The sequence below is a fragment of the Equus caballus genome, chromosome 1, assembly GCF_041296265.1.
Source record: "Equus caballus isolate H_3958 breed thoroughbred chromosome 1, TB-T2T, whole genome shotgun sequence".
Taxonomy (NCBI): domain Eukaryota; kingdom Metazoa; phylum Chordata; class Mammalia; order Perissodactyla; family Equidae; genus Equus; species Equus caballus.
Genome location: NC_091684.1, coordinates 7,539,243 through 7,566,844, shown reverse-complemented (window position 1 = coordinate 7,566,844; position 27,602 = coordinate 7,539,243). Strand labels below are relative to the sequence as shown.

At 48.5% G+C, this 27,602-nt stretch overlaps 1 protein-coding gene across 13 annotated transcripts in view; it reads right to left on the bottom strand.

The window, feature by feature from the left end:
• C1H10orf90 (chromosome 1 C10orf90 homolog) overlaps positions 1 to 27,602 on the bottom strand; it is a 215,883-nt gene that overhangs the window by 4,527 nt on the left and 183,754 nt on the right. For 8 of the 13 annotated variants that reach the window (XM_023637137.2, XM_070275585.1, XM_070275572.1 and 5 more), the window contains 3 exons: positions 20,302 to 20,589; positions 16,921 to 17,105; positions 14,589 to 14,766 (listed from right to left, as the gene is read on the bottom strand). In XM_023637137.2, the coding sequence (XP_023492905.1) occupies positions 14,589 to 14,766; positions 16,921 to 17,105; positions 20,302 to 20,589 (651 nt within the window). The remainder of the gene's footprint in view (positions 1 to 14,588; positions 14,767 to 16,920; positions 17,106 to 20,301; positions 20,590 to 27,602) is intronic. The other 5 variants (XM_023637146.2, XM_070275589.1, XM_070275576.1 and 2 more) reach the window with 2 other exon arrangements.

Here is a 27,602-nt window from a genome sequence, read left to right as displayed (position 1 = left end):
ATCTGACGTACTTTATGGACAGCGGCTGCTTTGCAGGCTCCATTCAGCAATAGAGTCAGGGTTTGCTGGGGGCAATGCCAGGTGGCACTAAAATGGGCTTCAGTGTCAACCTGGGTGCCTGGTGCTGGGTGTGCAGTTGTCCCACACACAACCCCCCCCCCCAGGTTTTTGGTGCCTCCAAGGACAAGGAAGTCTCCCAGCTCTCACTAGAGCATTGAGAGCAGGCGCTCTCACCTCTGGGCCTCCATCGGGGTGCTCAGCCTCTGCATCTGTCCTAGTGGAAGGATCGCCCCTTTCCAGCATCAGAAAATGTGATGGATCACAACTTAACAGTAAAGCCCGTCTAGTGTCCCGTGCCTGAGAAAGTGCACTGTGGCTAGAAATCACTATGAGTCTGGAATGTTTTTCAACATAATTATATATTACTAATCACAACGATGTTTACAGATGGCACATCTTAAAAATAGTATTTGTTTAAAAAAATAGCGTAAACCCTTTAACAATAACTGAAATTCCCATGAGGCTCTGAGCCAGATAGATTAGCCAAGAGTCTGGCACACAAAAATGCTCCTGGGGTGCTCACTGCATGGAGGTGTGTCTGAGCAGCTGCCACACTTTCTGGAACACCTGGACAGTAACCAGCTCACCACCTTCATTCAGCACAAGCAGACAGGCAACTCAGCATCCTTGTTCCATATTGCAGAGTTGAAGTGGGCTCCTGGGATCCCCAGCAAAGACCTGGCATATTTCTATTAATCTCCTCCACCTGGGCCTGTCCCCGTTGCTTAACACTCCAGTGGAGCCACCAAAGACTTCTCAGGCTTGAGAATAAGCAGAATTTTACAGGAATATACAAGAAGGTGGGGTAGAGACAGGATACTAAGGGATTATTTCCCTCTGGAGAAATAGAACAAACATGGCTACCAATTTACGATACGGAAAGCACACAGCAGCTAAGCTTGTATTCTGTGGAGATATTAAAGAAAAAAATGGCACCATTACTTAACTTCAAAGACGAGATTCAAAGGAGAAATAGGAGAAAGGGGAAAGAAATCAGAAGAATTTTCCCAGTTAAGGGACATTGTCCCCAGTGTTTGGAAAGGCACCGGGCCACAAGAATGAGGAGCAGTCAACATCACCATGAAGTCTGTGATGTGCTGAGACACCTCCCAGTGCCCACCCTTGGCTGTCACTACAGACAGGGCCAGGCCAGAGCCCGGGGCCTCGGGAAAATCCCAACGGCATTCCCAAAGAAATGGGGAGTCTCCTTAAGACAGTCAGGGTCTTGGCTCAAGTCTGGATTAGCATTCCTCAGGAGCTACTCAAAGTCAGGGTGAGGCTAATGCAGGCAGATGGGGTCCCAAGGGAATAAAAATTGTGTTTGTTGCATTCTTATAAGCTCAATCCAGTTGCATGTGGTCTATCTCAGAAATTAGTTGTTTGTTTTGGGTTTTTTTTTTTTGAGTTTGTTTCTTTAGAGCACCTGATACCACAATGAAGCCTTGGTTTCATTTCCAAGAGGAAACAAAAGCAAATGTGAGCTATTTGGCACCTCCACTGTTTTGTTTTCTGAACTCTCTTTGGCCTGCTGTGTCTCAGCAGAAGTTTCAAGTCTGGGCCCAGCAGCCCCTGTGAGGTGCAAAACAGACAGGTCTGTCTCCACAAGGGCCCTCCCCCACTGCCGGGCACCACCCGCACCTTGGGGAAGCGTGTGCATGTTGGGTGCCGTTGACTTTGAGTTTTCGTAACAGCAGCAAGCCCGTCTGGTGACTAGTGGGGCCTTTCTGGCCAGGAGGAAAGCGAAAGGAAGAAAGGGAGGTGCTTCCTGCCTGGAGGAGGTTGTTTGAAACAAAGCAAGTGGTTGCTAAGGGCTCCCAGACTCACCAGAGCTCAAAGAAGGCACCTACTATCCAGGGTCTGTCTCGGGGAGGAAGTGGAAAGGGAGGGGGAGGGAGCAGCGCAGCAAAGCGGCATTATTATCGGTAATAATGCTGCCAGCGCTTAGGATGCTTCCTTACATGGTCTCCCTTGATCTTCATACCAACCCTATGACACACTCATGATTTTTTCGTATTTTCAGATTGGGGAAATCAAAGTTCAAAGGGCTGAGTGGTTCCTGCTCAGGTGCACACATTGAACGAGTGAGTGGCAGAGCTGGGTTTCAGCCCGAATCAGCCCAGCTCCGGCCACACATGCTCTTCACTTCAGAACTTGGCCACCAACCCATGGTTGCAGAATCTGCATGACAGGAACCCTGAAAGTGCTAGTTCATTTCCCATGAGACCAATTCAAAATTCCTTTTTCTTATACGCCATCCTTCTACCTTTAATGAGCAACTACTCTGTTGCCAGGTGATGCTCAGAAGAAAAAAATAGATAAGATCCTGCCACCATGAGACTCACTTGTTGAGGGAGGAGTCAAATAACTAACAAACAACCTACAGAATATGAGGCAAGTACTCCGAAGAAAAGGAAACCAGGCCATGAGGTCGGGGGGACCTGGGCGGTCAGGAAGGCCCCTCGGGGAGGAGATAGTTAAACCATGACAGGAATGACAAGAGCCAGCAGAGGATCTGGGTGAAGGGGGTTGGGTAGAGGGAACAATGAACTCCTCCTCAGGCAGGAGGAGTGAGAGCCATGGTGTATGCAGCGTGAGGGAGGGAGGGTGGCATGAGAGCATGACGTGAAGCCAGGCAGGTAGAGGGGCAGGAGCAGGGCAGCAGTGGTCCTCCACCCAGGTCACACTGTACCACCACCTGGGGAGTTTCACCAGATTCCCATGTGTAAATATTGGAATCTGGACCGGAATCTCCAGATGATTCTAATGTGCACCAGAATTGGGAAACACCCATGTTGCCTTTTACAGGCCTGTTAAGGGGTTTTCCTTAGAGTAAGAGAGATGGAGAGTCACGTGGGGTTTTAAATGGGAGATCTGATTTATATTGTTAAAAGATGACTCTAGCGGCTGCTCAGAGCACGAACTGGGTGGAGGGGATGCAAATATGGCAGCAGGGAGACAGACCAGGTGGCTGCAGCGGTAAATGAGAGACGGCAGTGCTCAGCACAGGCCGAGCGGTGGGAGGACTCAGCACTCCACACTGAACAAAGTGAGTGCGGGGCTGGGAGAGAAGAGTCAGGATGGCTCCCAGGCTTTGGGTTTGAGTCACCACTCATGTGATGACAGTTAACCTTTCACTTCTTTGGTGCTCTGCAGTAGGGACACAAATAAGACTAAGGGCTCAAAGGGTGAGAACCTTTAGGTGCCAGGACCAACATCTGCACAGGGAGAGGGCTCATGGGAGAATGCTCTGTCCACCAGGGAAGAGGCGGGGCTGGGAAGACCGCACAGTAGGCGACAGCCGCGCTGCGTCTTGAGAAAGAGAGGGGTCCCCGGACAGCAGCAGGAGGGCTGGGGGGAAGGGGAGCCCAGGTGGAAATGCAGCAGGACCACAGGGACCTGCCTGCAGCAAGAGAGAGTTCTTCAAGACACACGCGGCAGGACCCGTTAGGGACCTTGTTTCACGGGATGGACCTCAACCTGCACGCGCTTTCTTCAAACATACAGTGAAATCCCATCTATCAATTCCCTTTTAATGAAAATTCTGCCTTTATAAAATTAAAGTGACTGGTGAGAACAACTTTCAGCCCACTTATGGGTCTTTCATGAATTTTCCTTGAAGCTTTGTGTATTCTAATTCACTAATGTGGAGGAGAAAGAACTAGAGTAGTATTTACTTCCCATTATCATTCAAACAGAAGAATTATTTTAAAAATAAAATTACTAAAGTAAGTTGCTCATTTCTGTATTTCTGGAAAATTCTTTTTATTATTATTTTCTTAACCCTGAGTCTCTGTGTCTGGCTCATTATTATATCCAAACTACAGGCCTGTTGCTAATTTCACTTGGCAAAGCCAGACACGCTTAAGCCCTTGCCTGCTTCAAAGTCAGCAAACACTCAGCTACCAAATCTTGGTGCTTCCGAGGCTGCTCTGGGGGAGCAGCTGAGTGAAAGCCAAGTGTTGACATCCCATTGATCTCTATAAACACAGGCAGGTGTTTATTATAACCTTCACCTCACATGTGTGCAAAACACACATGCACACACACACACAGGGACAGGTGGCCTCAACATTCAGACAGCTGGCAGTGTCACCAGGAGGCAGCAAGGATCACCCGGTCGGTTGCCGGCATGATTGGCTGTTTATGGGGCAAGGGCTCTTTTTCGTCCACATGGAGCCCTTATCGCCAGCTCTGATTGCAAAGCTTCGCTTTGCTGATTGCACAAGTAATCTAAATGGTAATCAAGTTCACACCAGACTTATTAGCACAAGGCCCTCCCAGAGCGGCTTTTCTGCAGTCACCCTGAGCACTCAGAAGAATCACTCACACGTTTGCTTCCCCATCTGAGAAACCAGGAGATCCCTGTTGGAGAGAATTCAGCCAGGAGCCAATAAGCCGGTTTGCAGTGTAGATGCCAAGTCTACACCTCCCAGAATCTCCTATTAAAGACTAGGCCTCCCAAAGGAAATGGAAATGTTTTAGGGGGAAAAAATCTCTAGAGAAATTTTCCCCTAAAACAGGGCCCCAGTACGTCTGTACTCTAAGATCACAGACTTTTCACTACGCCAGTTTCAAAGCCAATGAGCAGTTGGCCTTCCTGCCGCTGGAGCAGTTACATCATGGTTTTCAGGAGCTAAATCCAATTTCTTGCTCGCCCTTTCTATTCAGCTCACCTCAGTGGGACCTCTAATTTGCTTGAGGTAGGCAACAGCAAAGCTGTGCCCTCTGGACTAACTAGCCCTCCAGAAATTAAACGGTGCACGTTGCACCACGCAAGAGTGAGTTAGAAGACTCGTAGGCTGCTTCCTTCTGAAATGCTCTTGTGATGATAAAATCTACTGCTGGATAAACATCCTCATTTTTCTAAAATCACTTCTAGCCTTCTGTGGAATCCTGCCCCTGAATGACAGTTCCACGTGGTGAGCAGCCTGTTCCAGGGAGCTGGAAGGTGGGTGGAAGCTGCCTTGATGCTGGCACTTATATGAAAACAACACTGTGCGCCAATTATCATCTGGACACACAAGAGAGATGCTGATGTCAGACTGCAGAAATGCAACGAGGCTCTCAGCCCCTTCTGGTGAAGGCATACAAAAACAAGAAAGGAGAATAAACCAGAGGTCTCCAGAGACATCTATTTCTTTTTGCATCTATTTCTTTTCTTTTCGAGAAACGGGATGAGGGAGCTCCTGCTTAAACAATGAATCACCTTCCTGGAGGAGAGCTCAGCTCCTGCACGCAGAGATTTATGCTCTAGTTTAGAGCAGGCTCCCCACCTGGGGGCTTCCACAAAAAGATGAGGTGCTGGGGAGCTAAGGATGGATTTGAGAAAGGGTCTGCCCCCCTGGGAGGGGGTGGTGATGAAAAGGACTCACCATGAATGCTGGCAACCTACGAGCCCCCTATGGATCTGCATAACGGGAGAACCCTTGATGAAACATGGGCAGGCAAGACACGAGGAGCATGGCTTCAGCTCCCCCAACTACAGGGACCAGATGCCCAAGTCAAACATGTCTATGAAAAACATTTTTTGAGAGAAATGGAATCTTGATGCAATCCCTAGTTCAATCCTGCTCCATCTCCTGGGCCCAAGAGCTCCATCGCAAGCCCGTTTTTCCTCCTTACTCCCTCAGGGTCTTCTCTTAGATGATTCTAGACTTGGTTTACAGCTGTCTTCCTGACCAACTCTCTCCCAAAGTGGCACATGAACCCCTAGAGGACAAGGGAGAATCTCTTCTCCTCTATTTCCTCCCCACCAACCCCCCGAACACCCCTGCCCCCTCCCATTCATACTCCACCTCCAGGGCCAAAGACACCTAGGGTTAATATGTCTTGCCTGGTTACTCCTCAAAGATCCAGCAAAGAACAGAGAGGGCCAAGGCTTTCCAGTAGCCCCAGAAAAGCCCCAGGGGCCGCAAAGGAAGGCTGGCCTGTATCATGGTGGCTCTCTCCTGCACCAGCCATCTCTGGTTGCCAGCATGGCAGGCAGCCAAGGCCACGCAGAACAGCAAGCTGCAACCGTGTGAATTCAGCTTACCCGGGTGTCAGTAGGATCAGTGACTCTCAACCTAACCCAGATCCCTACTCAAGACCAGAAGCTCACAATCTGAAGCCCCGTCAAGGGCTCCCATCAGTTGCTGAAAACATGCATTTCCCCATGGGAGGCCTGCAGTAGCAGGCAAGGCGATGCACAGCATTTTCTGCGAACAGCTCACTGGGGAAGTTGAAGGCAAACCAGCAGCGGGTGGGCAGCTTCCCCAGCCCTGAAGATTTTATAACCCCACTTCTTAGTGACCTCGCTACATATGGCAGGAAATTCATAGTTTGTTTATACTTACATAAAAATAACATGAGCATTAGTAAACTAAACATTATACTTTTATGATGTCCATTTGATGCCTCCTTTGGCCAGCCTGACCCTCCACACCATGGTAAAGATGTCTGTTCGGGCTCCGAGTCTGCAGACCTGGGTGAGTTCAGGCCTCAGCTTGGCACCTGTGTGCTCTGGGAAAGGCTGCTCAAGCTCCCTGAGTCAGCTCCTCCTCTGCTCAGTCGGGGGACAGCATCTGCTTTAAAGGGTCTTAGGAGGTCTCAAGGGAATGGTCCATACGAAAGCGCACTGTAACCCGTGAAGACCAAACCACAGCAACAATGCTATCACCATTCCCCAAGTGTCCCCTGCATCGAGGCCCCAGTTCGTGATTCAGTTCCTCCTAACTATGACCCAGTAAAGCAGGTCTTCTTTCCTCCTTATAGGGGAGGAAACTGAGGTCTCGTGGTTCAGTCACTTTCCGCAGTTCTCAAAGTCAGGAAGTAAAAGTCCTGAGAACTGAGTTCCTGATGGAATCTATGGGATTTTTATTCTCTGTGGAAGATCTATGGTTGTGGTTCATCAAAGTGGGGCTTATATTTTCACATAAATGCCAATATCTGTGCAGCTTCTGGAACCAGCAGCATCAGCATCACCTGGGAACTTGTTACAAATGCAGATTCTTGACCCCACCCCAGATCATCGGATTGGGAGATGCTGGGGAAGGGCCAGTGGTGTTCACTTTCTCAAGCCCTCCAGGGGATACTGGTGCTCGCTCGGGTTTGAGGACCACTGACAGAAGGTAACTCAAGTGATGAGGAAAAAAGCCAAGTCCTGGAGTGGGTTTCGAGGCTTTGCAGAAGGATGGCCAGATGGAATATAGGATGCCCAGTGAAATTTTCATTTCGGATCCACAATGAAACAGTTTTTAGCGTAAGTATGTCCCATGCAATATTTGGGACATACTTATACTGAAAAATGTTTTGTTAATCTGAAATTCAAATTTCACTGGGAACCCTGTATTTTCACTTGATAAATCTGACTCTCTTTTCTCCCTGGTTATTTCAGATGGTGACATTTGTGAAGTACTTTCCAAAGGGACTGTGACTGGCTCCTCTTTCTCTGATGGACTTTGTGCTGGGCACCAGCATGATGGCATTGTTACCGATGCCAGGGTAGCCCACATGGAGACAGGTCCAGGAAGGCCTGTCTGTGGACAAGCATCCGGTGAGCCAAAGCCAGCCACAGACTGTGAAGACAGCATCACACCCCACACCCCACTGCCCAGAGGTCCCCAGGGCTCTCAGGCATCACTTCCTGGCATTGCTAGACCGAGGGACGCAGGTAATGAGAGCAAGACCTCCTTCCCACAGTCCCAGATTTCTGTGGAAAATGGCAGATCGAAACTCCAGTTGGGGTTTCTTTAGCAAAGCATGGTAGATGTTTCTATAAGTAAAGATTCCTAGAGCAATGTTTCCAAAGTGGACTCTCAAGAATTAGATGAAAGCATTCCAAAGCCAAAGAAGTTTAGGGAAAACAAGCTTAAACAAATTTAAGCAGTCTTCATTGTTGCAGGGTTCATCAGTGCCCTTAACATACACTGGGCATTGTAACCCTCCAACCACACAGAATACAAGACATTTCTCAAAGGGACCTGAAGGGCCTGCTCTCCCTCTGGACTGTGTTTGGATAGTTCTAGGCCTGAGGACACTGGGGAGAAAAGGGAGACCAAATGCAGAACATTAACAGTGATAAATAGTTCTCAGTTTTCAAAGTCGTTATTTGTGGCTATAGGACAGGATTTAATCTCTATACATAAAAAGAAAATCTGGCGTATTTCTCCACATTATGGCAAGTTTAAATTACTCATTTAAAGGAACCTCAACAATGGCTCAACTCACACACGTCACCAGAAAACAGCACTATCTAGCACAATCAGAAAGACTCACTGTGGATCTGGGAGTCTCTGTTTGCTCCAATTCCAGGGCTTCCCAGCATTTTTTTTAGAGAACCACAAAATAGGGTGATTTATAGATGATGAATAAACTTTCATTCTCGTTGCCAAGCAGATTTATACCCTTAGTGTCACTACAGGTTTATTACTGAGCTGCAGTGTGGGATAAAGGGGAGATCATTTGGAAAATAAAATCAAGACAACCGGGAAAAGAAATGTCCCCTGAATTCGGTTTTCCTCACTGGTCTGCAACTCTGTGTTTTCACCTTATGTTATTTTAATTGTAAATAACCCGTCCTTTAGGTCTACTTCTAATCAGTGGACATAAACTGGTCTTTTCTTCACATGTTTCCTTAAAAAACACACTACACTTTCTCATTGGTCTGGGAAGGACACTAATATGTTCTACACGCGAATGTCTTTGAATCAAGGAGACAGCCTTTTAGCTAAATCACGCTCCCTGTTTTCTTTGCAGACTGATGAACTTACAATTTAATTGCATCTGATACGCACATTTTAAAATTTCTTTGTGAGTAATATTGGGAGAACTATCCACAAATATTTACTCTCATGTTTTATGGAAAAACATTCACGAGATCAGCTCAGGTGATAGCCAGGGCCCGGCTTGCTGCACGATGAGCAGCACGATTTTATGACTGCGGTGACTTCCCCAGCCATCACGTATCTGCTGGGTCACTTCTCCAGCTAGATGCTCTGGGAATGCAAATTAACTTTAATACTTGCTCCAGCCAAGAATCGTCAGTGAAAGCAGATCGTCGGAGAAGGAATTCTGCAGTGCCTTCAGGAGAATTCCGTTTTTCTACTGGTCCGTGATCTGAATAGCTCTGACTTGGCTCACCCTCGGAAGTGTGGCTAACGCGATTCAGATTAATTCAGTCTGCTTCAGTGCACATAGGAGGGCGTCCCAGAGTGACTTGGTGTGGTGTGTGCACACTGGCACTCAAGATGTAGGGAGAATTTTCCAGCACACTCATATGGCTATAATCCAAATAAGAAGGTACGAAGATGGGGGATCTAGAGAGATACACAAGTCAAGAGTACTCAAATGGAAGGGGGTGGGGAGACTGGATGGGGATAGTCACGGCGGGCTTCATGGAAGAGGAGGATGTTCCTGCGGGGTTTTCCATACATTCTTAACACAGGTTAAGGGGACATGACAAAGATATTGACAGGCAGAGGGGAATCAACCGAGACGGGAGCAAAGCAGCCTGGGCTGGATCTGAGCACGGCTGGGCTTTCTGACTGTTGGCAGCACTGAGGGCAGGAATCAGCGGTGATTCCTAAGGAGCAAGCGCTCCTCTGTGAATTGAAAGTCATCACACTGCCCAGGTCATGCAGTGCAGGAAGGAGAGGAAAGGGCCTCGCAGGTAAGAGATGAAGGAAGAGGCTGGACTTGAGACGAGCTAGTAAGGTTGGGCAGGATTTTGCAGGGCAGAAAGGAAGAGGGACAGATAAAGCTTCCATCAGGTGGTTTGGGGACCCTGATTGTGAATGTCCCTGGAGGTAAGGAAGAACAGCAAATGAGAAATGAGACCAACTGGGAAGGCTGCGGGAAGGCAGAGGCAGGCAGGGTGGGGGTGGGCTCCAGGGAGGATCTGAGCTGAACCTCCAGCCCAGGGAGATGATGAGGCCGGGCTTGGGGAGCTGCAGTGGGAACAGGATAGAGCCACAGATAGGTCAACAGAGGACAGTGAGGGCTGCCGCTGACTGAGCACCTACAACCTGCGGGTGCTGTACTGCCTCCTACCTGCAAGACTGCAGGTGCTGCACCAGCTACTACCTACAGGTGCTGTACCGCCTACACCTACCGGTGCGGTACCCCTACACCTTCAGGTGCTGTACCCCTACACCAACAGGTGCTGAGCCCCTACACAAATAGGTGCTGTACAACCAACACCCCACAGGTGCTGTACCCGTACACCTACAGGTGCTGTACGTTCTACACTCACAAGTACTATACCCTCTACACCCACAGGTGCTGTACCCCTACACCCACGGGTACTGTACCCCTACACCTATAGGTGCTGTACCCCTACACCTACAGTTGCTGTACTCCTACACCTACAGGTGCTGCACCGCCTACACCTACAGGTGCTATACCTTCTACACTCATAAGTACTATACCCTCTACACCCACAGGTGCTGTACCCCTACACCCGCGGGTGCTGTGCCCCTACACCTATGGGTGCTGTACTGCCTACTCCTGCAGGTACATCTGCAGGTAATGTACCTCCTACACTTATAGGTGATGGGCCGCCTATTCCTGCAGGTCCTGTACCTGATGCTTCCCATGTGGTTTTAGTCCATCTTGCTCCCGATTCATTCTGCAAGGTGGACGCTATGACTAATTCTGAACCACTCTAATTCCTAGGTGCCTTTGGACATGACCACATCCTCCCCCCGCCATGGGATGCCAGGAGCAGTGTGGGAAGATGGGGAAGTCTTGCCTACAGCCCCAGGTAAGTGGTGGAGTGTGCAGGAGGAGCCCTGACTTGAAGAGAGAGGCCCTCAGACTGGGGAGTCAGCAACCTCAGAGAGTGAGAGCAAAGCTGCCTCCTGCCTTCCCCCTTCAGCTTCCTAGGTCTCATTTCCTCTCCTCCGGAACTTGGCAGTCACCACTTTCCACTCATTGTGCCACCTGAGAACCTCTCCGTCTGTCACTGTTCTGCATTCCACAGAGTATTTAGACTCAGGAGCAGCAGATACAATGCCTTCTAGCCTCCTTGGGCTCGTCTTGGGCCCCTGTGTCTCTCCCTCTGCCCCACACTCTCATTTCACATTCCAGTCCTAGCTGAACTGAGCACCTCAGGTTACTCTCACTACTGTGCCTTCAGTACCCCCAAGGTGGGGGCAAGTCCACACCTATGAGTTTCCATGGCAACCAGACAAATGCTTTCATTGGCACTTAGTAAATCCCAAGGTCATTTCCTCTTTACCTGTGTGCTTTCCCCACAAGGTGGCGAGGTCTGTGAGACCAGAGACTGTGCCTGGCACGGAGTAGGTTCTCAAGATAGGTTTGCTAAGACATGGATGAAGAAGCTCCTATGTCACTGCTATAGTCATGCAAAGGTGGCCCAGGTGGCTCCTGGGCAAGGAAAGAGACATGCATTTATTGGCTTTGGGAATTCAAGCTATAGGGGACGAGACAGTAAAGAGAGGCTGGGGCTGTAGGCAGGACCTTTATAATGCCACTTCCTGGCTTCTCCACAATCCCTCTCAAATGTTCATGAGAATCCCCGTCTCCACACAGGGAGCCCGGTTAACACAAACACACATGTGCGTGCACGTGCATGCGTGCACACATGTCACTGCTCTGAGCCTCAAAGACTCCTCAGAACTCGTCAGCCAACAGGAAGCAGAGCTGGCCTCTGGCCCTCGCTGTAATTGTCCCTGCGAGGCAGGCGCTTGCTCTCCCGGCAGCCCCTGCCCTGGAGGGTGTTTGTCAGCTGCCAGAGCTCCCACCTGAACAGCTCAGGTCTGTTCCAGAGCCAAGACCGCTGGCGAGCCCTGATGAGAGGCCGCTACCCCAGCTCGGAAAGCAAGCAAGCCTTCTTTCTAACAGACGTCTGGACACTGCAGCCAGAGCTCATTCATGCAAATGATTTATTAACTAATTTAGCATGTAAGAAAAACATGTGCATTTTGCTTTTATCGTCTTGCCAGCAGACAGGCTGAAGACAAGATGTGTACTGTAGACTTGTTTAATGGGGCCTTCAACACTCCCTCTCACTAGCGCGGGCTCACAAGAGGCTCTGATTCCCGAAGTTGTCCAACTGAACTGACCTAACACAAACAAACATGGGGGTAAAGCTCTCATCGACACATAAATACCGCAGGATGGGCAGAAGAGCCGCAAGACCCTTGCACCCGAGGCCCGTCCAGAGCAGTCTCATCGCCAGGACTGTCTTGAAATTTGGGGAATAGAAAGGTGACTTGGTTATTTACTACTATTGACTGGGTCTCACCACCTTTCATATAGATATGGTTTTAAGACTTTCATTTAAAGGAATGTGGACTTGTGAGGATTTCTGTTTCCAGCAAACACCACAGTTGGATGATGGCAGTGGATAGAACTGTGTCTCCCCTAAAAGATACCTTCAAGTCCTTGTCCCCCTATCCCCAGCCCCATATGTGTGATTGCGACTTTATTCGGAAATAGGGTCTTTGCAGATGTACGCAAATTAAAATGAGGTCATCTTGGATTAAGGTGGACCCCGATCCATCGCCTGTGATCTTATAAGAAGAGAAAATTTCTACATAAAGACACACAGACATGGCAGAGGCCATGTGAAGATGGAGGCAGAGATTGGAATGATGCATCTACAAGCCAAGGAATGCCAAGGAATGCCAGAAGCCACCAGAAGCCAGGAGAGAAGCGTAGGATGGACTCTCCCTCTAAGCAGCAGAAGGAATCAATCCTGTTGACACCTTGATTTTGGACTTCTGGCCTCCAGACTGTGAGATAATACATTTCTGTTATTTTAGTCAGTCTGTGGTCATTTCTTACAGCAGTCCCAGGAAACGAATAGAGCTGACCAAGGCGGCCTCCCTCTGGTATTTGAGATGATGGTATTCCAGACCATTTGGGGCCCACAATGTGGCACAGCTGGAAGGTAGCTGCCCCAGGGGACGAAGAACCCAGCACGGCTGCTGATGCATGGCCCCACACATAACAAGTTCCCAAATGTCCTTGGGTCTCCATATTTTGCTACACAAAGTAAAGGGATCTGACCAAAAGGAAGCTCCTCAGACACTATTTTTTGTGTGAATGTGAATCTGTTGAGTTCTAAAGAGGCATTGTGTTATATTTGTTAACCTATCAAGAAGGATCTTCAAAAATGTTGAGGCGGAGGGGCCCACACATCATGGGTACCTGGGCAGCCCTCCTCAGGACAAGCAGAGACATTGAAGGCCCCAGGGGGCCTCCCTGTTGAAGACTCCCAGTTGTGGCTGACATTTGTCATCCCTCATAGCAGCTTGAGAAGTCAGCACCTGAACCCAGCTCACTCTTTGTTGAGCCAGAGACTAAATGGCACCCTGGAGAACACACTCAAATCGAGCCTCTATCTGCCAACTGGCTTGAAATTCTGGTGAGAGACACATTTCAAGGGGGGGACCTCTTCGCCCATTCATCTTGTTGATTTCCTTTCCTTGGCCTACTGGAACATGTCACTGGGAAGAGCAGTGTGTTTTGCCAAATCCTTCGCCACAAGAAGGATGCATTCAAGTCCACCCTTGCCCAGGGTCTTAGGCAACTCCCCCCACAGTGCTCTGGTTGCATGAGGGAACCTTGGCCTGCCCATGGACCCTGGAGGTTAACAGGAATGCCCTTACAACACTCTTTGTCCTCTGTCCCTCAGGCCCCTGCAAGACCTCGGTAATGTTTGCTAAGCTGCATTTTATTGGATATAGTTATTTCCCCTGAGGACTTTTATTCAGAATTATACCCATGATTTCACCTCCTGGGGGCCAGAACATTTTCCTAGGAAAAAAAATCTTGCTCCTCTATCCAAAAGAATAAAACTGAGGTTTCCCCAGGCCTCCAGATTTTAAGATTTGAGTTGGCAGGCCGTCAGTTGTGCTCTGATGTCCCTGTTCTTGCCCTCATCTCCTCTTGCTATTCTTGCTGGTTTAATAGTCTGTTTATAAGCTCCATGAAGAAAAGACTGAGGTCAGCCTTGCTCACTGCACCATCCCCAGCTCCCAGCACGGTGCCTGGCCGAGAGAAGGTTCCTGGTATCTCTTCTCTAATGAGGGGAATGAGCGCTGCCCCTCCCAGGGTCGGCTTGACACCGGCTCTGCAGCTCTTCGAAAGCCGGCCATCCCCTCTCTGAGCTCCCAGCAGGAAAGGGGTTTCAAGATGAAGAATGTTGATGGAGACAAGCTGGAGTCACCCTCGCACCCTGAGGTCTGTTTTGCAATCTATAAAGGGCAAAGGGGATCTCTTGCAAATATCTGTTAGGAGCCAAGAATTTGAACTTGCTACCCTGGCTGCTACAGTTGTGTGGCTTCTTTCCCAGCTCTAATGGTAAATTTGTGTCCCAAGTTATTACTGCTGAATTCAGTGCCCATATATAATCTCTCAAAATGGGCTGGCTCCCAGAGCATGCTTCCTGATACTAAGGTTTGGATACTTAGAGCAAACACGAGCCCTGCAGATGTCATTTGCACCGTCACCTCGGGCGAAGGGTCCAGCCCCAGGGATCCCCCAGTCTCGCCAGGCCTCTTCAGCCACCCAGAGCTTACCGCTAAGAGGATGAGGAACGGTGAACTGCTTCTTGTTGGCGCGGACAGGGAGAAGAGACTGCTTCTGCCCCACGTTCTCCTTCCGCTGGGCTTTCCTCTGCTGCACCATGTGTTCGAGCTTCTTCAGTCGTTCTTGTGAGCGAGAAATGAACTGAGGTTTACGGACTTCCAGCGCTTCCTAAGTGAAGGAAAGAAAACATTTTAAGAGACAGGCAACATCCATCTGATTTGGTCAAGAAGCTGATCAAAAGTACAACACTCAGAGACCGAAAGCCACCGTGCGTAAGCATGTCACAATTTTCTTCTACAACTTCCTGTAAAAGTTGTAACGGATATTGATACCAGGGGTCCTGGTGGCCGGTCCTGCCCTGCCCCAAGTGCGCCACTGCAGCATGACCAACTGGTCACCAACATCAAGGTTACGAGGCACAGGCAAACTTCTGCCCATTCCTCCTCCTATGCTGTCAATTCTACCATATCAAAGTCTGACTGCCCCAAACACCCAATTCCAGAGACACAGAGCAGGGCAGGAATGGAAGCACCATGAGCCCCTTGCTTCTGCTGGGAGCTGGACGCCTTAAGAAGCACAGACCAGATCTTCCACTCAATGTAAAATGTGTGCCTTTTTAGGAGAAGCTGCAATTGCAGCTAACAGAAACAGCTTCTCCTCCCAGGTAGAAGAGTTGGCAAGAAATCTTTGCTATGCAAAATGGGTCTGTAGCTCCAGAGAGAAGGTAGAATTTCTGTATTTCCACTTCAGCCTCATCTCTCACTGTCTCCCCCATCCAGGCCTACACTAAGCTACCTACCCAGGTTTACTGAAAAAGAGACACCAGCATGGATGAATTCTGCTCCATGCCAGGCACTGGGCCAGGTGCTGTCTGTGTGTTCATCGTCTCCGGGAATCCCCACATTGATCCTGGAAGGCAGATTTATTTATCTCCGTTTGACAGATGCAAAAACTGGGGCTCACCGTAGTTTGGTAGATCACATAGTGACTCTCAGCTGTGGCAGTCTCATGCTTTTCCCACGCTGCCTTTCATTGTCCTAACTTGCTTTCCTTTGCAAACCTCTGTTCAAGTGGGTCCCTTGCCTGGGGTACTAGTCACACCCATCGGCTCAAGTTCCCACTCTCCCAGAATGCTCTGTCGTGTCTCCCCATTCAGCCTGAGCATTGTGGTGCTTCACAGACCACCTGGTGCAAGTGGTTCACACATGTTTATCGGCCTGCTAGGCTGTGAGCTCCTGGAGGCCACGGGCCACATCTCATCCACATAGTATCCCTCACAGCCACTTCCCTGAGGTCTGCACACAGTAGGTGCTCAAAAGTCCTTCTGGAGGTGCTGCTGCAGCAGAAACATTCCTCTGCCACATTCCTCTTCCAGCTCTCCGGGACCTCAGAGCTCCCAGGAAGAGGGCAGCTTGGGCTCCATCTGTGTCATGAACATGCCCCTGGTAGCTGTACCAGGAAAGGAGTCTTCGCAGCCAATATGCCTCCACTCACCAGGCCTGGGTCCCCGGCACAAGTCACAGGGACTGGAGAGACAGAGAATGGCCCGTTGGCCCAGGCTTGGCTGCTGCCTCAGCTGCCCACCCTGAGGCTGGAGGCTCTGGCTGCTGTGGGGGCACCATCCTCCACCCTCTCACCAAGGGCCAACCCGCGCAACAGGGGTGCAGGGGCCGGCAGATGGAGCCGTCTCCACACGCACAGGGTGGCTTACAACACCCCAAGGCATGGTGGCTCTACCACACGATGTCAGCAAGGGCTTTCTCTGAGGCTGTCTGCCCTTCTAATTTTTATATCTCTGTATTTTTTGAACTTTAAAACATGTGTCCATATTATTTCTACAATTGGGAAAAGATACCAAATGAAAGCTTTCGTATCCTTGAAACCATGGCCACCTGACTTTGGAACTTCCTTAATCTTTCAAAGGCTCAATGTCCTTAACCGAAGACAAGGTTATAGGGGCTCCTGCCTCACTTGGGTGCTGTGAACGATGGAAGCCACTGACGCCTAGGAAGTGACCTGCCTGATGTCTGGGCACGTGGAACTTCTCAACAGATGCTCATTGTCATTGCTACAATCACTGTCACTATGGATATTATGTGACCTTCACTCTAGGCCAGTGGAACAGACAACATTCTCTCCATCACTCACACAGTGAGACAAAGACTCCGAGAAGATAGGGGACCTGCCCAGAGTCACACAGACACTACGAAGGGGAGACAGGTCTCCATCCTCAGAAGCAGAAGTGAGATCGTGTGCCCACGGACTCCCTGGGGAAGATCTCCCCTAGGCCGGAATCAAGCCAGGAAGCACGGAAGTTCTCACCTGCAGGGTCAAGGAGCCTGCAGGCATTTGCCAGCCCTTGGAACAGTCTTCCGGCAGGTCGGGGGTCTCTGGTTCCTGTGGGGCTGCTGGCTCAGGCGGTGCGGGCGCGGGCTCGGGGGTGCTGGGGCCCTCTCTCCTCTTGCATTCCTTTAACTTTACAACCAAGTCGCAGCAGGTGTAATCTCCTAGGAGCGAAGATTTAGAATTCCATTTAGAGGGCACCACGTGATTGCCGCCTGGCTCCTCAACACCATTCACAGAAGACAATTTTGAAGATAGAAACGCCAGTGGGTTATTAATGGGCCTCGTTAAGCCGACGAGATCTGCCTCATCACAGACCCCCACCCCCTCAGCTGGCCCGGTCACAGGGAGGAAGGTTTGCGGGCAGCCAGGCCTCAGGACTGCCTAATTATGCCATGGAGGTATTCCCTTGGCTTCTGATGTTCCAAATGCCTTTCCTCACAAGGAAAGAAACTTTTCTAGTCTGTGCTTCACATTAAGTGTGTCCTGTACAATGCTTACGGCTTGGTTGTTTGGGGACAGTGTATTCATTTATCTCATGTTTTCGGCACTAATGATGTAAGATGGAGGAGTGGTGTTCAATTATTTATCCCTCCTCTTAATTTGCTGGAGACTACCACTGGCTTTACATTTGTAATGGAAATTCTCTCTCTCTCTCTCTATCTTGCACACGCGCACGGCTGGATGTGGCCTCATCCCAGGGCCATTTTGACATTCCTTTGTGGAAAAGGTCAGGGAATGAGTTGGGGGGATTAATTTGAATTCACTGAGCACTTCCTGACCAACTTCTCCTTCTGGAACACAATATCCCTTCAGTCTGTCCTAGGCCACTCTTCCCGCCTGAGCTCCCCCTGCTCCCCCCACCGCACGTCCCCCCAACCACAGCCTCCCCAAATGCCTCCAGATCTGCGACTCAACAGCGTCTTTCTCATCCTCGCCCACAGGCTCTCCTATCTCCACAAAGCCCCTTTGATTCCTCCACCCGGTGACCTCCTACCTCCAGGCTGAGCCCAAATCCTTCAGGAAGCCCCCTCCCCTTCCCAAGGCAGGCTCCATCCTGCCTCCTCTGTGTTCCCGCAGTGGAACACACTTCATGCATTCAGCAGCATCAGTGACAAAGTAAGCTCGTCACAGGATGTTTTAACCCCACAAGCCTGTGACTCCCTTGAGGGCTAAACTGTGTCCTATTCGCCTTGCATCTCTCCATGGTGCCAGCCCAGGCGCCCAGAAGGAGTAGTTCTGTTGAGAGTGGAGAGGTGTCCACTAGGAGGCTCACCTGGCCATAGGACGCATCTCCATGGTCCCGTGAATCTCTTATCTGAACCCCTTGTTATAACCTCCACTGCTCACCCTGGATCCTCTGTGGCCTGGACCAGCTGTCCCATCTCTACTCAAAATCCATCAATGGTCCCTACTTCCTACAAGCCCTACAGACGGACCAGACTTTATGTGGCTTGTTCAGGGTAGATGTTCCAGCTCCAGCTGTCACTTTTGATTCTCTACCAACAACACACTACTTCGAGGTTCTCAGATCATCCTCTCTCATTCTTCTAAGCATTTGCTTCTGTTCTTTCTGGAGGATTTCCCTGTTGCTCCCCCATCCCTGCTTCAGGCCTAACCAACTAGCCCAGATCTCTGTCCCCCAGGACCTCCTCCAGCTAGAATTAATTACGCCCTCCACACACTGTTTCCATTTCTTACTGTGAGCCTTTATTACAACTAGCTCACCCTATGCACAGGGAAGCCACAGTCCCCTTACATCCTTCCCCACCATCTGGCCCATCACCAGATCCAGCAACCCAGACGCAGTCCTGATGTGCCCATCCTCATCAGTGCACAACACAGCTTTGTCCCCTGTATCTTGAAAGTCCCCACCACTGTGGCCCCTCCTCCTCAGTGACATGGTCTGTATTCATCACTGGCTGGGTCTCAGCCCCCTAGACTTGCCCCTCTCTCATCTGTCCTCCATATTGTCCAGGAGACAGTCTCCTTCAAAGCAAATCCAATTAAGCCTCGTCTCCTTCAAGCGTTTGGCCCTGCCTTCAGTCCAGACTCCCTTAATGGGCTTATAAGGATCTTCCAACTTGATTCATGTGACCTTAGACTCATGCTAGCCTCCCCGCCTCGGCGTCCCCTGCACTCTGGCCCCTTGGCCCCCAAATAAGCCACGCTCTTTCCACCAACTCTTTGCTTTGTGTATGTCCTTCCCTCAGTCTGAAACGGTCTTCACCCTTGGCTCTAATCTTTAAACCTCTAATCAGCTTTCAAGTTCCTGCTCAAAATTATTTCCTTGAGGAATATGTCTCTGTCCAGACCCTGCTTGGAGCATCTGGGGCCGTCCTCAGCTTCCTGATAGCTCACCACAGACACAGTTACAATCCCAATGTCTCCAGTACTGGACTGAGAGCACCTGGAGGGCAGGGAGCACCTGGCACACAGTAGATATTTAATAAATGCTTATTTAATGGCACACAGTAGATATTTAATAAATGCTTATTTAATGGCATACAGTAGGTGTTTAATAAATGCTTCTTTAATGTATTAATGAAGGAAGAGCTAGCGATTAACTCGGGTTCCAAGTGAAATTATTTTTATCAATTGCCATAAACATTTTAACTTTTACATCCCAAAGCTCTATAATCTGATATTTTTCTTTCTATCCTTATCGATAGCTCTTTGGGAAAATCTTTAGAGTGATAGGAAAGCTAAATTTTTCCACCCACATCACTGGGCACCACAGGCCCATTTTCTATTCCTCTGTTCTTTTATGGCACAGCACTTACTGCAGGAATAGTAGGGATCAGCCACTTGGCCTCTAGAGAAATGATGGCCTGGTTTGAATTCTTGGTTCCCTCCCTTGTGAGAGGCTGAGATTGGGACCTACCCTGTGGGCACTGTGATGTCTAGTGCACTCATGCTTGTTAAGCATCCATCACACGTGGGGGCCTATGCCCCTCAGCCATTATCCCTGCTAGTCATTTACAGAGGACCACCATCAGCCTAGGAAACCTGCTGCCTTCAGAGCAGCCACAGCAGCATCTCAAACATCCCCTCCCTAGGCCTGAGAATGTGCTATGCCCCTGGGAGTGCCCTTCTTTTCAGCCTCACGTGACACTGGCCTTGTGCACAGTGGGACTGGAATTCCTGACCCACACGGGGCTGCCTTCCTGATGCTTGGGAGGTAGAACCCGCCCACCATTTAAACCTGCTGGACTTGCTTGCTTCTCTGCTCGCACAGTTGGAGAAGGGGCAGCTTCACAAGGTGAGATTGCGCGAACCAGACCCCAGGAAGATACTGTAATGTTTTCCATATGACTATCAAGGACGGACCATCTCAACCCTACCTCCCTCGCTTCTTACCTTTGGGGAACTCTCTTTCTGCCTGAACACCATGGTCTTCCTGTGGAGATGTGCATAAATCTTGCAAGGGGCAAAGAAACCCAGGGACACAGATTCCGGGTTTCGGGAAGCTTTGCTGTTGACTCTCTGCGGCCTCAGAAAGGTCGCTAGACTGACAGCTGTTGCTTGGAGGGCTACAGCCAGGAGGCAGGAAATCTTTAACCAGCTTCTGTTCCACTGGGGGAGCAGACAAAGTCACACGCGTTTCTTGTTGCTTCTTGTTGCTTCCAGAAAATACTTTTGTTTCTACTAAAAATAAAACGAGAGTTGTGCTCAAAACATCTGATGAGCCCACATCTAACGCACTGACTTGTGCACACTTCCCTCTACTCGAGACAGGCCGACAGGCGGCAGCACTGCCTTGGGAGACCTGGAGCCCTCGGTGGCCATAGTGCATGTGCCGTCACAGCTTTCAGCACTTGGTGGTCATTCCTGGTCAGACTTCCCCTGGAGCTCACCCAGGAGCTCCAATTATGTCCACCGGCTGTCACGCATTTGGCTCTAAAGAGACTGCGCTCGCTGGTGCCCATAGGAACTCAAATGACCTTCTGGACAGCAGGCAGTAGACTGGGTGATCTAGAACATTGACTCTGGGGCCAGACGCCTGAGTTCAAATCCCTCCTCCACCACTTAGAAGCTGTCTGGCCTCATCTGCAAAATCGGGGTCTCTCCATAATGAGGTAATAATATTACCATATTATTTATTGTATCTTTTAATTGATTTTTGTAATACATTTATATAGTAAACAATATATTTTATATATTTTACATAATTATATTTTATATAATAAATAACATTTATGCTATTAATATAAATATTAAAATCGAGGTAATACTATAATAAAGTATGATCCATGTATGGTATTTAGCAGTACCTGCTACACAGTAAGCATTTAATACATATCAGTCATCATCATTATTGCAGAAACATTGATGCCAGGTTATCTGCTACAGCAAGTGCAGAGGTAGGTAGCAATTGATCAGGTCACGGTGCACACCTCTAATAAAGCAGGGGATCTAAAATGTGCACAACTTGTTGCCTGTTGCCACATTATAACATCAAAAGTGTGGAAACCACCTTACGTCCAACCATAGGGGACTAGTAAGTCAATTATGGTACATCCGTGCTTTGTAGCAGTGAAAAAGAGTGAGGCAGCTGCTCTGTGTAGACATGGAATAATCTCTACGATACAATTTTAAGTGAACAAAGCAAAATGCTTGTGTCAGGTCTGCTTCCCCAGTAAATGCTCACGTGCCCAGAATATCTCTCGAAGGACCCAGAAGATGCTGGAAACTTCGGGAGAGGGGCATGCAAGACAGGAACGGGGGGTAGTAGAGAGACTTTCTTTTCACCGTTTGTTTTATATTCTTTGTTTTACTTTCTTTATTCTTTTGGAATACTTTACTAATTTTTAAAAGTTATTCATTTTAAATAAGGCAGGGACTATCCGCCAGGCATTATTTCCTCCCTGTGTTGATGCCACTAAGTAGAAGGGCCCCACCTGGGGAGAGAGCCAGGCTGCCAGTGGGATGCGTGCAAACCTTCTGTGTACTAGGGCAGGAGAAAGTCCTGGGAACCACTGGAATAATAGATTCTTGGAAGATTCTCGCTACCTTTTCTCAAATGTCTTATGCACAAAAAGGAAATGAGCCTATGACTACCTGGCGCTAATTAGAACAGTGACCTCTCTTAAAATATCTCGGTTGTCTGCAGTTCATTCCAGCCCCTCTGTCCCCGAGTCCTGGTGTCCCAGGCAATGGGAAGAGGCTGAGTGTGGTGAGGCCGTGCAGGGCAGTGGGAAGACAGAGAATACAGAAGCTCCCCTCAATGTGAGTTCTGGCTGTGGCATCTGAGGCAGATGAGTCAACAAGGGCATAAACCCAGCTTTCCACGTTCTTATGAACAAACAAAATGTAGGTAAAGGGCCTATTTGGTCCCAGGGCTTGAAACACAGGGAGCACTAAAAAAATGGCGGTTGTTATCAGTCCTTGTCATCTGGAGAGGGGACATGGCCTCCCAAGGTAAAGCTGATCTTTGCTAATTTGTACAGAAAAACCTTTCTAAACTTTTATTTCAAAAACTGTCAATTCTGTTTAAGTATAAAATATCACAAGCAAAAAAGGCCTAAAGTAGTTCTTCCTTTCTACGTTGCTTCCTTTTATTAGAATCTCCCTTAAAGAATCAAAAATCAAATTAATTATCAGTGACGCAGTCTCAGCCTGCTAGTTCTACCCTGGTGTTATGCTCTTTAGGTGAATGTATTTATTTACAGACTCACGGAGATCTAACTATCTATCCATCTACTTACCTACCCACCTATCAATTATCTCTCTCTCTACCTGATTTAATGTAAATTCTTGCGTGAATGATTCTGTGCAAGTCAGAGATTCCACTGGTGACTTGAAAGAGTTAAAACTACTCTAGGAAAGTGGAATGCAGTTGGTGTACAGAAGAAAGGAAAAACATGCAGCCAAAGAAGGACTTTTCTGACAACTTATTGATCAGATCTCTTTGTGTGGATTCTGGAAAGAACAATCAGCAGCGAGGAAGGGTCCTCAGGCAGGCCGGCCTTCTCCAGGAAGGGCAGAGGCATCCTCTTGCTTTCCCATCCGCTCAGCAGGCAGGTTAGACTTAAGAGTTCTCTATTCATGCCCCCAATTTTAGACCATATCACCTTGGTGAAGACCCATTGCCACCGCAGGCTCTGCCCGCCTAAAGAGAAGTGCGGATAAAGCAGCAGCCTCTGCCAGACATTCCTATCACTTGGGCTGAAGCCCAAAGCCTGAGACCTGGAGGGGCCGGGGCTCTGCAGCCTTCCTTCAACTACTGACAGTCCCTCTCTTCCCTTTTTTCAAATGCATTACCCTATTGGTTGATACTCTATAGCTCAGCTATCCAGCAAACTCACCTATCCAGAACTGAACTATGCAACGGGAGGTGAGTGAAAACCAGCAAAAACATCCTGCCCAACAGTCACAAATTCCTTCTGTTAAACTCACACCCTTGGCTCAGAGAAGAGCTTCTTGGACCATTTTACAGTGCCCACTTATGCTTTTCTCAAGCTCGTTTTATTGCGAAATGTATTACATTTATTATTTGAAGATGTTCATCAGAGCACCCAGGAACTCTCCTAGACTAAGAAGCAAACATTCCCTGGACTTCTGGCGTCATTTCTGAGCCTCTTCTGGATCACACTTCACTCAGCTAGAACCTGAATTTCACGGTATTCAATTCACTGCTTTGTCGATAAATGTCCTAGTTATGTAGGTATCAACAAACAATATATTTTTAATACCAAAAATCTGAATAGCAAGCACAAAGCCAGCTGTTGTAAGGTAAAGACATCATGGCATCTGTTAGACAAAAGCTTCCAGGGGCAGAGAGTTTAGCAGATGGCTGGGCCACAGCTTCCCCAGCAGCTGATGGGATACGATTCTGGGGAAGGTAGTGGTCAGTCAGGAATGCGTCCTGAAAACAAGGGCTGACCATTCAGGGCATCACGCAGAACGGGCTGGCAGGAATAGGATCGGGGTAGTGGGCTGCTCTGACTTTTCTGGTCCTGACCTCACTGCGTCCAGCTGCGGGCCTTAGGGAGAAGGCACAGCAGGACACTTCTCTGCAGTGAAAGTGGGCCCTGAGAGACCAGGTGCAGGGCAGGAAGGGGTGAGCAGAGACCCTGTCGACACAGCATCAAGACCAGCTGAGAAGAGACACAGATCTGGGCCGGGCAAGGGCACCACCAGCCCATGCAGGTCCTTTGTACAAAATGAGAAGAAGGCGCCCCTTCCCCCAAGACGTTTTACCTCCATTGGCCAGAAAATGTCATAATGGACCAATTTGATAAAATAAGATACTTTACTGCTTCTTTCCAAATATTAAGGTGATAAATAATCTTTTGTGTTCTTAGATGAGCCCCTATTGAGCCACCAGCCCGCCACTGGAACACAATTCTACTAACTGTGGCAATTTGGCTCACAATAGGAAATTGGACAGTGGAGAGTTGTTGCTAAGGAGAGGCACCAGCACAGCGGCCAGACTCTGTCAGTGAAATTTCAAAGGAAGAGCAAGAAAACCATGAAACGTAGACCCATGAGCCCAGCATGGCTGTTTAGGGACATTTAATAGCCTGAGGCAGGTAAGTCACATACAGAACACATTTTAGAATCATTTATCTCAAAATTAGTTTAAAATTTGTTACAGGTGTTTTGGTGTTGAAGGTGAATCTTCAGCTGTCTAGAAGGATCCTCTAAGTGCTGCACGCTTTCCTGCCTTCTGAAAATAGACCAAAACCAGCCATGCAACCACAGAGACATTCTGAACAAAGCAGGCTTCCTTGAGTCCAAAGCACACATTTTCTCCCACATTTTCATGTTCCTGGTGGTGATATTTTCTCCCCTCAAAAGCTGGAGCATCTTACAACTGACTGTGTCTTAGAAGTACTGTACCTGAAGCTTGTGCCAATGTTTCTGAGTCACTGATATAAACATCAGTTTCTCAACTCAGCTACAGGGCAGGCCTCAGGATCTCCTGAAGGCCACTACCTTAAGCAGCCCAAGACTGCCCCCACCCATCACCACCTTCTCAAAGCTCTTGTGTCTGCGTTTTATGTATAGTTTACCAATCTCACCTTCCTCCCTCACCTGTGGGCTCTCCTCCAGCAAACCCCATCACAACAGCATCCAAATGGAAGCCAAAGAAGTGAGTTTGATAAGATGTGTGGCAATCAAAGAAAAGCCACCCTGAATGGCACCTCGGGGTGAATCACAGACCCCCCTCACTTTAGGCAGGACTTGCTCTCCCCAGTTTTGGCACTGGGCTGCCAGAGGCTGCTGCAGAGGGGAAAGGCAGGGCATTCTTTGCTCAATGCATGCTAATTCACGGACAAAGAGACCACCACAGACAAAGGAAGACGCAGTAATCCTGGGCACTCGATACACACCCAACTTCTCCAGCAAGTGCTGTTGGCTTTATTTCTTTCCTTTCTCAGGAAAGAGAAAACCTCAAACCACCTCCAATTACAATACATGGAAGAGGAAGTAAAAGAAAGTAGAGTTAGTTGCTGGCCCATGAGAAACAACTGAGGGAGAAAACAAAGAAGAAGCCTTTTACAATGGACGAGGCTGGTAGGTGTTTTCTCTGCTTTGTTACTGGCCAAGGCTTCATCTTTTGGCTGCAGGTTAAAATTTGATTTCCTCATGTGGAAATCGGTCTCCATTTGGTACCTTGTATTCACCCAACCCAGACTTCTGTTTAAAATCAGTGGATAATCCTTTCGGCATATTTCTGTTAAATTTCTGTACAGAGATGTTGCAGCCAAGGAAGGGGATCAGGAAGCGGGGAGAGGGGAACGACAGGCAGCAAATGGGACAGACGGCTCCTGGCAGAGAGGATCTGGAGCAGCGAGCTGTGTTTGGGATGTGCAAGTCCCAGAGCCAATCCATACAGCAGGAGCAGAGCTGGAGCCGGCGCCTCTGGGAAGAGGAAGGAGAGAGAAGAAACGGGAGCCCCGAGAACAGACTGCAACCGCAAAATCCAACGGCAAGGATGAAGGGGCATCCAGAGACAGCTGGGTCAGAGGAAACCCAGGAGTGAGTCCTTTCCTTTCCAGGAAACAAGACTTCCTGCCTGTGCCCGCACTTCCTAGACAGTAAACAGGTTGCTTCTGCTATGCATGCCAAACATCAGAACCTCGTCTCTCCCTGAAGAAGTGGACTTAACTGGGGAGACGGGAGATGGCCAAGAAATAAAACTGACTTGTAAAAAGCAGTGTGAGGAGCTATTGATCTATGAAAGGAGCCTTCCCTTTTTGGAACACCAGGAGGATGGTGGGGGAGGGGAGAACTGACGTTAGGATGTCAACATGGTGTTAGGACACAAACATGCAAGCCCAGGGAGCAGAAGAACTCTGCGCATTCAGAGAAAAAAGGAAAAATGCAGTATATTCATTATTATTGTCCTAAGGTCACGTTTCAAGATACCCCGTGGGGAATTGTGCACACAACTCTCATTTACCGTTAGGGCTCAGACATGCAGTTGCTGCAAAGAGGAATACATGTTATCCCCTCTCCCCTAGAGAACATCTAGAAAGGACACTAGAAAACTGGGCAAAGCTGTTTTTCCAATTATGTCATAATCCTAGAGGTCTTAAGACTGATGAACAAGTTTCAAAACACACAAAAAGTATTTAGAAGGCAGAAATAAAACACACACATGCGCATACACACACGCCTGTCTGTTTTCTAATAACATGATTATCTTGACAACATTGCAAGTGATGACAAGAGACACAAGTTCCAGTTAATCATTAGATTCCACCTTTCTACCTCACACTCAGGACACAGAGCCCCAGGTTATTGGTTTTCCCATAATCCTTTATCCCAAAGCATTAGTCAGATTCCCGAAGCACTGAAAAATAACATTTTAAGCTTTTCTCAAAACTTTTTGCTAAAGTTTCCAAAAGCGAGCATTTGAGGTGATAATGTTTTCATTAAGGCATATTTCCTTTAAAAAACTTTTTCTAGGGGCTGGCCCCGTGGCCGAGTGGTTAAGTTCGCGCGCTCCGCTGCAGGCGGCCCAGTGTTTCGTTAGTTCGAATCCTGGGCGTGGACATGGCACTGCTCATCAGACCACGCTGAGGCAGCGTCCCACATGCCACAACTAGAAGAACCCACAACGAAGAATACAGAACTATGTACCGGGGGGCTTTGGGGAGAAAAAGGAAAAAATAAAAATCTTTAAAAAACTTTTTCTAAATTATAAGAGCAGTAAATAATTACTGTCAAATTTGAAATATAGGGAAGTATACCAAAAAATTTAAATCTCTGACAATCTGTCACTCGCCACAATGTTCACAGTGATTTTCTCTGGGAGGTGTGGCACATTTCGAGTAGAGTAACACGTGGCTTTTCCCCTTTATTTCCATCATTCCCATTTTGAATACAGCTTACAACCAGACAAGATCACCTCTTCCACACCGGTGATACATAAAAGCTCAGTTCGTTAACGTACTATTGTCTGGGAACGTTTATTGCTCTTGATGGCCACTCTTTCCATTTTGCTGGATAACTCTGGCCAGCTTTCATCTCTCCTCTTGCTTTTCCTGGTGCTCTGACAATTACCAAGCAGGTAATGCTGCACGTTAAAAAATTGATTAAAAAAAAAATCAGACTGACATGCCAGGTGTCAAAGGGAGGAGCAGAGGAGACTCTGAGTCAAGGCTCCTGTGGCATAAAATGCCTGCTCAGGGCAGCTCTAGAGTCAT